Raw genomic sequence first — 13,290 nt, forward strand, 5'->3', positions numbered from 1 at the left:
AAAATAACAACTATTCAAGAATCAAAAAATATGAATACCTTTTTGATCAAAGAACTTATCAGGTCTCTAATGACCTATGAAATGACGTGCAATACACGTGAAGAACTTGAGAACCACCTTCCAAAGAACAGGAAGAATTTCGGACTTAGAATACATGAAGACCACTCAAGCATAAGCTCAAGTGATGGTGAACTTGAACTACTAATGAAATTTAAAAAGTTAATGAAATAAAAATTAAAGAACAAAAAGAACATAACTGCATAACTATGAACGTAAGAAGAAGGAAGCAATCTTAGACGAATCAAGCTCATCCGAAGATGAGAAAATCAACAAAGGCAAGGTGGCAAACTATGCCTTAATGACTTTCGACGATGAGGTAATTAAAATATCTTTAATTTATTTCAAAATTACATGATGCTTTTCATGAGTTACTTTTAATTTAGTTTAGAATAATCATTTTTCTTGAAAATTACATGTTTAAAAATAAAAATAAAAAATTATGATCATGCCAATAATTTTGAAAATGATAATGAAAATTACATGTTTTATGATAAAGCAATAAAATATTAAATTTAAATCTAATGATAATCCTATGTATATTTTTAAGAAGCAATAATGTGTATCATGTTGATTTCCGTATTGTTTCTCGATTTTGATTAAAGATGCTCAATGATTAATAATATCATGCTTAAAGTAATGATGCATAATGATCATGCTTAATAAGTTTATATTTCAAAATTATGCTTAATGATTTTTATGATTTATGGCTTACCGGTTTGTACCGTAATGAAAGTTACTTTTTATGTTTTAAAAATGATGCATGTTTTGATTTGGCATAAATGAAAAAGTGATGCTCATATGAAATAGTGTAAGTGTTGACAATTTTATATTTAATGATTCATAATGATGTAATAAAATATTAAATGTTTTGATACCATGATGATTTTATGCATGAGATTTTAAAAGTTATACATGATGATTTTTGTGATTTATTGATCTTGATGATTTTTATGATAAATCTTGTACATTCATTTTAAAAGATGATATATATTTTGATTTGGCATAAAAAAGACAAAGGCATGCTTGTATGAAACAAACTTAAAAGAGGAAAGCTTTCTCCTTGAAAAATTTCTTTACTTTATCAACTTTTCAAAAAGAAGAGACTAATGAACCTATTTTTATGAATCTCATAGACCATGAAAATGATTTTGATGAGTTAAATTTGAATGACTTTTTATCCAAATCTTTCACATATTCTTGAGATTTATGAATCAAAATCTTATATCTTCTATGCTTCTTTTTGTCATTTACAAAAGAGAAAAATTATCCAAATGAATCATGAATGTTCTTTCAGTATTCATGAATTGATTATAACTTGATTCATTTATTATGAATCAAGATTTTTTATTAATTGTTCTCCTATGATTCTACTTGTTATCTTTTTAAGAGGAGATTTTCTAAATGAATCTTGATTTTTCTTGCGAGTTCTTGGATTTATTACTTGAGATTTTTTTTTTTTCAAGATCTCTTCTTTGTACACCTATGATTTTTATTTTTGGTTTTTTATTTAAAGATGAGATTTACTATATGAATCATGTATTTTAGTATTCAAGTGGTATTATCTTTCATGACATGATTTCTTTGTATTTATGGCTTGTATGCCTTGAAATGATTTGGGATGATGCATGCAACACTATGACTTTTCCCTTAGATAAAAATGCATGCAGCACTATGATTTTTCCCATAGATAAAAATGCATGCAACACTATGATTTTTTTTTAATGATGTCAAAATCAATCTTTATCATTTTCTGAAATGATACTCTAGAATGATGATTTGGAATCATGCATGTAATGATGATTTTATATTTTATATACATGATGATTTGGTATTATGCATGTAATACTTCAACTTATGATAATGATGTATGCAACGATGAAATATTCATGATAAAAAATTGTTTTGATATTCATGAATTGATTTTTCATCTTTGCTATTTATCTTTGTCATGATTTGAAAATTATTGTAAAGAGAAAAAGAGATACAAAATTGTATTCTTTCCTTCTTTTTTATAATGACAAAAGGGGAGATAGCTAACTTGCTAACTAGCTTACACAAGTCAAGAAGAAGCAAGAAGATTGCTCATCTCAAAATATGCATAAATCTTGCCAACTTTCATGTGTGTAAAATTTGCTAGCTCACAAATTATAAGGAGAAAAAAAACTTGCTAGTTTGCTTGCACATCTAAAGAGAAGCAAAAATTACAAACATATATATCACAAAGAGAGGCAAAACTTATTAGTTTTCTCATCTCAAAATCAAGAAATGCTATCTTGCAACATCAAGCAAAAGTGCTAAAGCAAAACTTGCAACTTGCACATTGCAAAAGGAAGCAAAAATAGCTAGCTTGCATATTCTAAAATTTTGTAAAATTTTTGCTAGCTTACATGATGATAAAACTGGAGATTTATGATGCAATGTATTGAACTTGTATCTCAAACAAATGAAAGTTACACTTCTCCTTTTTGTTGATGACAAAGGGGGAGAAGTATGATCATGTTATGCATGATGACGTGTTGCAAATATTCATGATGAAATTTGCAATGACTTGAATTCAGCTTGAATTCAAGGTTCTATCAATATGGCATATTGATAGGGGGAGTTAAGGTTAACTCCGTCATCAATTGGTTATCATCATCAAAAAGGGGGAGATTGTTGAATCTCAGATTTTGATGATGAAACCAATTGATAAGTGTTTATTATTTGATCTATGTTTTGAGTGACGTAGGATGCTTCAATCAAGATGAGACAATCAAAGTAGGAAGAATCATGTTGGGCTGGTGGAACATGTCAGAAGATTGGATGTCGAGCCGGAGGATTGGTCAACGTATCGACAGAAGCCTTCGGGCCATGGATTCGAGCATCGGGCTAAGAAAAGCAGATATTGCGCCAAAGATATGAGAGTTACGGAGTCAACTAGCTGATTGGGCAATAGGACGCAAGAGAGGACGATGTGCCGAAGAATCGGACGAAGCATCGATGGACTAATGACATGCTGGACAACATGATTCAAGCTTAGTAATAATTATCTAGATCAAAGTGTGTTTTTACATGTGCAGGATTAACTATGATAGCAAGGCATAAAGCAAAATGAAGTCCCGGAGTCAAGAACATGATTTCGTTGAGAGTTCGAGAGTTCGTCGGAAGTCCAGATGTTTGTCGGAAGTTCTGCCGGAACCAACCGAGAAGTCTAGGAGCTTGCCAAAGAAGCTTGTCGGAACTCACCAAGAAGATCGCCGTGAAGTCCAAGAGCTTGTCGGAAGTCCGCCAGAACATTGCCGAGAGATCGTCAGAAGTTCGCCGGAAGATCGTTAGAAGCTTGCCGGAAGAAACTAGACTTACGGACTTGTTTAGCTTAGGAAATATCTTGGAATTCGTAGTTAGCACATAATTGGGATTGGAATTGGGCCAACCCAATTAGGGGCCCATGTAAGAACTATGTTGGGCCCAATAAAAAGGACCAAACAGTGACATAATAAGTGGCACCATCATGGCACAATCTTCGAGATTATGTCAAGCGGTGGTACCACCAGTCTGGGCAGTGGTATTGCCCCTGGCATGGTGTCAGGCGGTAGTACCGCCCAATGGCCCAGTGTCGGGCGGTGGTACCGCCCGGTGCAGTGTTAGTGTCAAACTGATACTAGCGGTGGTACCGTCCGAACTCAGGAAACCCGAGATGAGATGTTTTTAGGCTCTAAGTTTGAATCAACTTGTGACCTATAAATACCTCTCTTATCCCTGGTTAATATACATAATACTTCAGAGTAAAAATAAAAAGAAACGCTGCTGCAATCTTATGTTGACTCCTCTCAAAAGTTCTAAGTGTTAGAATAGTTTGAGAGAGGAGTGAGTGGGGGATGTAAGGGTTATCTACTAAACCCGGTAAAAGGAGAATCGAGTTATAAAAGGTGGTTGGTCTTCGCCTATTGAAGAAAGATCGATAGTGGATACCGGTGGCCTATAAATACCCCTCTCATCTCTGGTTAACACACACAAGCACAGAGAATTTAAAAAGGGAAAAATGTTGTAGAAATCTCTTGTGAGAATCCTTCTCTAGTCTAAGTGTTAGAATTCTGTTTAGAGAGGAGTGTGTGTGCTTGTAAGGGTTGTCTCCTAAACCCGGTAAAAGGAGAAGAGGAGTGTAAGAAGGAGGTTGATCTTCGCTTATTAAAGGAAGATCGATAGTGGATGCCGATGGCCTCGACGGAAGAGGAATCGACGGAGTGGATGTAGGTCACAACGATCGAACCACTATAAAATTGGCGTGTTCTCTGGTTTGCATTTCTATTGTTGTCATTTACTTTACTGCAAACTATTTTACTTGCTTACTACCTTCAATACATTTACGAACACGTGTTTTAAGTTAAGTTTTCGAAATCGATTTTTATCGTACGAAAGAATTTTTCGAAACCAACGTATTTTATCACTGCGCTAGTTCACCCCCCCTCTTAGTACTGACTCTTTTCCTAAAAGAAATAACTCATATGATAATCATGATAATATATAAATCATGGTTTCATGTGAAAGATAAACATTATTTCATAATTTCAAATATATACATGTGAATAACTAAATGAATATCCAAGAACAATAATTGGATTTTATTTACCACATGTTAAAATATAATTAATAAGTCATATGATAAAACTAAAAAAGTAAACCATAATTTATAGTTTTTTAATTAAAATTAAATCTAATCAAATAATCAAAATATAATCATGATTAAATTCAATCATAATTATAATAAATTATATTTATTAATTTTATAATTGATAATATAAATTAAAAATTCTCAATTTCATAAGGGTAAAACTATAAATATTTGATAGGATATAAACTGGAATTATAAGATTTGTAAAGGGTATAACTATAAAAAAAAATAAAAGATATTAATAAAATATAAAAGGGCAAAGTTATAATTTGACTAAAGGGCAACCTTGGGGCAAAACTATAATTTTTGCCAAAACCTTACTACTTGCGTCACCGCTGCTTGTGCGTGTGGCGTTGCCACAGCCAGCTACCTCTGCCCACGTGCGGCCACTATGGCGGTTCCTGCCCGCGCATGACCGCTACCATCGCGGGGCTGCCTTTGCCCATGCGCGGCCACTATGGCGGTTCTTACCCATGCATGTGGCTGTTGCTGCGTGGCTGCCATCGCCTATGCACGGCTAGTCACGGTTATTGCCAGCGCGCGACCACCGCTTGGGCACGACCTACCCACGCACGATCACCATCGGTGTTGTATGCCTTCGTGCAGTCGTTGCATGGACGCGAGCTATGCCCGCATGCGGTCGTCGCATGTGCGCGGTGATGCCCACATGCGTGTGCCGCCTATTGCGCTGCGACGCGCATGCTGCCCAGTGCAGCCTCTACCGCTAGCAGATTCGCTAGCTATATGTAGCAAGGTCGTCGACGACCATTGCTGTTCTGCGATCATTAGAAAATATGGATCATTCATGCATCGTAAACAAAAATAACATATTTAATATATTTGATCTCAAGAAAATAGGCTCTCTTACCAATTGTTAGCATAAAATATATAATCATGCTATCTGTAATACGAAAAAACTCTTATGCCAGGATTGAAATCAAATAAAATTAGATCTAACAATATTACGATGCCTACCTTTGTTGTTGTTCAGAAGAATAAACATTATTTGATCTACAAGCGCACCATCGTTGGATTTGAGATATCAATCTGCAAAGAGAACTAGACATTCCATTTCCTCTCTTCCTATCTTTTCATAGGACCACTTAGATTGATGGATTAGGGAGATTGAGTGAAAAACTTTAATCTCTCAATTGAGATGAGATGTGTCTTATTTAGCCACTAGATATTCTGTTTATTTATAGGCGAGAGCAGAGGGTCTAGGATAAATTACTAGGAGAATTCCTCCCATCAAAGGACATCCCCTAAGTAATTCTATTATAACATAAACTTATTTTCTAGTGATCAATAATCATAATTAGAATCTAATCATATCAATAATATATCTTATCTAATTAAATACAATGATGATCACTCCCACATCGAAGAACTACATCACCGACTACAGCAGCCCTGAAGAGTTGTGCGAATACCCACCTCTGCCCATTCATCAATCTGCTACGAACAAACAGCTATAGAAACCCTAAAATCTGGTCTTTATGTTTGTGATATATGTAGACCTCAAACCACATTTCAGCAACAACAGCATTTCCAAGTTCATGAATGCAGAAAGATCTTTATCAGCTAGACAGACTAATTGGCACCCATTCGAATTTTTCTTATTTTCTTTCTCAGTCAACCTATTTGAATTTTGAATTTTTTTTATCTTTTAGTCATCAAAATTCATGCATAACAAAACAACATTTCATAATTATATCTTTCATATTTTTTAGATATATGTTTTATAAAAATATTTTTTTATCTCTTTTTATATCGACCAGCGCGACCGAGAAACCAGTCAACCGAGATTTGACCGGATCAATAGTAATTCCTAGATATTACTAAACCACAAATATATGTAGTTTTGTAGGTATATAAATCTTATTACAACGGAACCTCAAATGATCGATGACCCCCACCCATACTCTCAACATTAATCGTCAGTCACAGTGGAGCCCAAGGAGTCATACCGGGGGCCGTGCCCAAAACGTAAGCTGCAAGAGCAGTCCGCGGGCCACAGCATCGGTTTACCGTCGGCCCACCATCCGACGGTCGAGAATAATCAGTACCTTAACATGTTCGCTTTCGGTGTTGCATCAGGTGGGGTCTCGATCTGTATACGAAGAAAAAGAAGCGATCTTTCGCACCCGTCACTGTCGGTAAAAACACGAATCTTCCTTGCTCCCCCCTTTCGGTGTACCGTCTGCTTCCTCTCCGTTCTTTTTCTGTCCACCTCCTCAGTTTCTCTTCTGTAATCCCTACAAAGGGAAGAGAAAGGAGTCGCATGTGAGCCGATCCCTCGTCTGTCCAAATGGCCTTTCTCCGATCCTACGTGAGTTCTTCTTCTCTTCATTTTCTGTTCTCGATCAAGATTTTCTCTTTGCTTTTGTATTTTATTGGCAGATTGAGGAGATCGGATTTGTTTATCTCTTGTAATTTCATTTTGAGGCCCGATCGATGTGCAGTCTTCGAATTTTTTCGGAATTTTCTATTTTTCTTGTTCAATTTTGGGGTTTTCAGGGAATTTGGATTTGATCGGTTCAGTTTGTGGCGCTTTTTGATGTTGATGTCTTTCTATTTAGATTTCAGTTGACTGCTCCGTCGATCGAGTGAGTTGTTGGTCGATCGGGTTTACTATTTGTGGTGTGTTGAAGGCAACGAAATTATGTTTCCGTCTACACTGTTTTAGGCGTTTTGGTTGTTCATGGAATTTCTTTTTTTTATATGCGTTAGGGGTTTATGTTCATATCAACTCTGAATTGAGATTCAGATGTGTAGTCATTTATGTGAAAATATCGATTTTGATGCCCAAGTCTGTGGCCTGCGTTTTGTTGTTTTCGTTTTCTTGCTGTTCCAAGCTTTGGAATCGTTGAAAAGTAGTGTGAAGACCATCACTGGACGGTATAGCTGCATCATCAGGGATTCATTCTCCTACAACTAAGACTTCAGAATGCTTGTGTTAATTGTTCATAATTTTTCCTGAGCATATTTACCTGGCATTGACGTTGGAGCGATGTATATATCGTACAGCAGCTGTGTAGTTTCCACCTTGTAATCTTGGATATTATGATCTTGTACATATCACTTGATGTAGAAGGAGATGTGGTCACTGGTTCTTCTCTTATTGTGTCGTTGAATGTTGTAAGTTCTAGTCGAGGCCCAAGCACTAGAGGACTTTAGAACCTAGGCTCGAAGCTGAAGGCTAATGCCTTAACAAAGCTATTCATGCTTCATGATACTTGTATGAATGATAATCTTCTAGATGAAAGAGATTAACAATCAAGATGCACTCTTGCCCAAAAATATCCAAATTGTGTCAATCCTTTGTTCTTTGAGGACCATAAATATTCTTCCTTTTCTTTCATATTACCTCTTCCTCCATTTTAGTGATGCTCTCTTTATCTTCCTATGCTTTTCTCCTTCAATATCAAATTATTTCTTGAGCCACAAGGCTTTTAACTTTTTCTTTAAATTGACCATCTTTCTTTTCAATTTGATAATCCTTTCGTTCTGTAGGAGTTCATTTATCAATGCTTTTATTTCTCTCTGAGTTCAGTAGAGCCTTAGTTCATTTAACCAATTCCTTGACCAACAAACTCTTGCAACCTTCTACTGAGGAATTTTCTTGTTTTACAGCTTACTTTTGATGTTTCAGCCTCATGAATCTTCTTTTCTTGTTATGTAGGTTGGCACCCTTAGGTACAATTTTCTTCTATGAGGTGCATTTTTTTATTTTAAAACTAAAGCTTGAAAATACGCATTATTTGCACCACATTATTCAGATGCACAATTAGTTTCTTTATGCTTTTTTGCCTCCTAAACAATGTGGTTTATCACCTCTGGTTACCCATCTGTTTTAGCATTAAATTAATGCCATCTTGTTGAAGCGATGATTCATCACTTAAATGGAACTGATCTGATCTGGCTTATCCTATATCATCACGACAAAGCTTTAAAATCGATCAACTGCATAGTAATTCATTGTAGCACCATAAATATTGGGCAATTCAACTATATATATGTCAACCTTAACACATTTTGCATTTTCCTTTATTTTTTAGCTGACTCTGATTTTAAAGTTATTTTTTATTATTTTGAAGCTGTTGAATTAGATGGTTTTTTTATTAGTCTAAGGTCCCTAATAATCGTTTTCCACTTTATCTTGACTGCAGATGTGTATGAAACTTATAGAGTATAGGCTTCTTCTTAAGCCTTGTCTCAGATTTTTTATTTTTTTAATCAAATAAAGTTATTATTTCATGTCTTTCTTCTTTATGTGTATTACTGTTACATCTACATTTTAAATCAAAAGTGCATTTGTAAAACTACCAATACAGTATGGGCAGTGTTGGCTTTGGTCCATGATGGTCATAAAACTGTTAAGCTCTTCAGCAGGCAATTATGCACATTAAAAAATTCATAAAATTAAAAACACTTCTAAGACAAGATATGGTCTTAGCTTTGATAGATCTGTTTTGTAACTGTTTGTTGTGGTTGCTTCATGGATTACTAGTGTCATAAGAAGTCACTTCTGTGTTCATATGTTTATAAAACATGTACCCTGCTGGACCAGCTTGATAACCCACTCTCTCATCTGGCTGCCATGAGCCAGGGCCTTGTAATGCTTCTTCTAAAAACAGTGTATTCAGATATATTGATTTTCTTGCCTGTCAATGTAAAGGACCATCATCTCTTGTTTGGGTGATTCACTATTTTCTTTATTGCTGAATGAATTGTGTTTTTAAAATTTATATTTTCTTTAATAATTCATTGAATTTTAAATGTCGCAATCCTAAGAACAATCATTAATGACGTCTGAATTTTATCTTCAAATGTTTTCAGTCGAATGCATCCTCTGGAATGGGTGTTGCTGAGGATTGCAGAGACACCTTCGTAGAGCTTCAAAGGAAGAAGACCCATCGATATGTGATATTCAAAATTGATGAGAAACGAAAGCAGGTTATTGTGGAGAAGACTGGAGATGCAACTGAAAGCTATGATGATTTCATGGCATCTCTGCCTGAGAATGATTGTCGTTATGCTGTCTATGATTTTGACTTTGTCACTGAAGAGAATTGTCAAAAAAGCAAGATCTTTTTCATTGCCTGGTGAGACTTTTGATGCTAGAATTTTCTCCTCTTAGTGGCTATTCTGGTGTTAATATTAGTGAGATTTGGTTAGGTAATATACTGATACAAGTGGTATATATCAGTATATCAGTATGCCTACCGTACCATGTGTTGGTATGTTGGCATAGCTTGGTATGTACCATACCGATGGCCGGTCAGTACACCGGTATGAATTGGAAAGGCGAATCATGCAAAATAGATTCATACTACTAGGATTCTTTTGCTAACAGCTGCAGAATGCATGCTCTCATACTTCTTTAACCTCTATTTAAAATTTATGAACTTATTGTCAGAAGAAATTAGCTTAACTAACAAAAAATCTTTACCCTTGACACCGTGAACGTTACAAAACCCAACAATGGAATATAAGGATATCACTAAGAGGTGAGGACTTGGTAGACTTAAAAATTGTGAAGCCAAGCAATTTCAATTGAATATGTATAAAATGTATATATTGTTATTATAATTGTCACTGCCCTCTGATAAATTAGCTTAAACCTTGCAATTTATTTTGCTTTGGGTATAGTACAATCAAAAGTTGATTGAGGTCCTTGAAGGAGATATATGCATCTTTTATCTGTCCTAGAGTGGGGATGTGGCAAATGGTTGTCTCTGGACTTTTTGACTTTGTTGCTTTAGGTTGACACACTTTATAATTCGAGTATCTTTCATTGACCAGTAATCGAAGACCATGATACAAGAAAACATCTCTCTCGAGTTTAATTAAGATACATCATTTGGTAAAATTTTAATAAAGCTAACCTTGTATCACTGCACATAGTTGTTTTTACAGATCTTAATAGTAAAAGCAGAAATCACTAGTTATATAGCTGATTACTTAATTTACAATAGATAATTATCCCATCATATAAGTTTCGGTTATAATGATGTCTTTCTAAGATATATTTAGTCTTGAGATTCCCTATTGATTAATCACCCATGCAATGAGAGGATTGAACTGAAATATCTTCATCATTTGGATTAAATTCAAATGATAACCATGAAGCTATTGTTGCCATTAATCTATTGTGATATTTATTTTTGCATTTCCCAGAATTGGACTTTTCTTGTTAACATGATTACCAGTTGCCAGAACAACTGATTGTGAGTCTGTACCACTGTTAGAAGTATAATTATTGTTCTTGCTTTATGCATCTTTGCAGGCATATGAAGTATCATTATTGTGCCTAGGAAATTGCACTATGCTAACTTGATTCTTTTAATGTTATGATGTTGCTTCCTTATCATATCTTCTTCTGCTGCTGAAGCAGTTGCTTCATTTATCTGAAATTTTAGTACTTCTATCTTGTGTTACATTTGCTATTGTTATTTTCCATTCCTGTACATCTTCTTGCACTTCAATTAAAGGGTATAATTGTTGTCTTTTCTCTTGTTATTCCTGCCATCAGGTCCCCTTCTGTGTCCCGAATCCGAGCTAAAATGTTGTATGCAACTTCTAAAGATCGGTTCAGGAGGGAGATGGATGGAGTTCACTATGAGATTCAGGCTACTGATCCTTCGGAGCTGGACCTTGAAATTCTCAGAGATCGAGCACATTAATACCAGAGACTTTCTATGTCATGAAACTTCTGCAGACATATGAATTAGCTATTTATGCCTTCTGGATAATCGGGTTGGAGATCTTCAGACTCTAATGCTCGACGTGATTGGGTTATGCTGCTTGAATATATTTATCAAGTGTTGTTCGAAAATGTTGTTAAATGGTTGAATCACTGTTGTTGGTTGGTGTTGCTGTTTATATTCTTGATTCTGTGTCACAGGCTTGTCAAATTTACTACTTCAGATTGTGAGATTAATTGGTCCTCACGAAGTGCATGTTTTCTAGTTTCTAAAACAAAGCTTACCTCTTCCTACATGCACAATGGAGAGTGCCATTGATCAGGAAAACCCTAAAAGATGCTTTATGTAGGATTGTACTGGAAATCAGAGTGCAAGAGAGCCAGATCATTATCATATTCCTCCCCACCAAATCTTCATCAGCTCCCTGCCAGGTCTTTGATCATCTTGAGGGTTAATCCAAAACCTCATGCTTCCTTTATTTAAATTCTTGATCTTTGTTTCAATCTCATTGACCTTAATATTAATAGAAGCAACCAAGGTATCTGCTTTCCTAAAAAATACATCTTCGAGATCAAACACCACATCTGTGATTGATTGGCCTAAGGCTCATCTTGATCTTTAATCATTGCAGTCTTCTTCTGGCTTTCAAGATCAGTTGGTGGATAGAGCCATCAATGAAAGGTCCACTGCTCTGGAAGGAAATGCTCAAAAGATTCAAGCCGACACTTGCCAAATTGTTAAATGGCTATAATCATATTGTAATATTCACCACTATAATTTTTGTGACCTCCAAAGATTCAACCCAAATCAAGCATCCTGATCGGACTTCCAAATCCACACACATCATATTTTAATCACAAACATCCGTCAAAATTCGAAAAAATGAATTAAACTGAACAACAAAAAATTACACACACAGATAACCTTTGTTTTCTCACATATTGTGAAATGGAGTCAAGTCAATCCATTATATATATATATATATATATATATATATATATATATATATATATATATATATATATATATATATATATATATATATATATATATATATATATATATATATATATATAATGGATTGACTTGACTCCATTTCACAATAAATGAGAAAATAAAGGCTATCAAATCGTCAGACACTTTGACCATTCAACTACACGTACGGATTACACAGATCCGAATTGTTCTTTCCTTTCTCAACCATGTTGGAGATTAGACACTTGATGAATGTAGACAGTGTTCTTATTTTTATTTTTCTCTTAAGAAACTTGGTCAACAAGTTATTTGGAATGTAGACAGTGTTCCTCACTCATGCAGCACAGAGTTTATTTCATCATCTTCAGCATTATAATTCCGTAATCCCTCGAAAGGAAACTAAAAGATATGTTCTTTCAGCATGCTAATCCAAAATAAAATTCTTTTAGCCTAATGGAGTGCCAAATAATTAAATGTTGCATATTACTTAAACAAATAAATACTTTTGCCACAATAAAAGAAAGTCAAAGTTTGAGGATTCACTCAGATTGGCTTCAAATCGATAATGGAGGCAAAATATTTAGAAATTATATTAATTGATATATTATTAGATAAATGAATGTGCAAATTTCCAATTTATGTATACAATTTTTTATCTGCAATTGGTGTTCTTCATCATGGCATCTTGAAAAAAAAAAAAGGTTTCATCACTGTTACTCACCATCACCTTTGAGAACTCATGCCCACCAGATTTCCACTTCATACTCTGCTAAAAATCATCCAAAAGTATTTATTTAGGAAAGTGCTACGCATTTGGTCTGAGCAATACAGGAAGATGAACTGCATCTTCAACAGGCAAAAGATTGCTTCTTTCATGCAAATCTCGGATAATATTTT

At 34.8% G+C, this 13,290-nt stretch overlaps 1 protein-coding gene across 1 annotated transcript; it reads left to right on the top strand.

Moving 5' to 3' along the window:
• Positions 1–6,855: 6,855 nt before the first annotated feature.
• On the top strand, positions 6,856–11,615 carry LOC103992002 (actin-depolymerizing factor 11). Its single transcript, XM_065117399.1, has 3 exons — positions 6,856–7,040; positions 9,551–9,816; positions 11,247–11,615. Exons 1-3 carry the CDS (start codon positions 7,020–7,022, stop codon positions 11,395–11,397), a joined length of 438 nt encoding a protein of 145 aa, XP_064973471.1. The 5' UTR covers positions 6,856–7,019; the 3' UTR covers positions 11,398–11,615.
• Positions 11,616–13,290: the final 1,675 nt, after the last annotated feature.

Source organism: Musa acuminata, chromosome BXJ2-7 (genome assembly GCF_036884655.1).
Source record: "Musa acuminata AAA Group cultivar baxijiao chromosome BXJ2-7, Cavendish_Baxijiao_AAA, whole genome shotgun sequence".
Classification (NCBI taxonomy): Eukaryota; Viridiplantae; Streptophyta; class Magnoliopsida; order Zingiberales; family Musaceae; genus Musa; species Musa acuminata.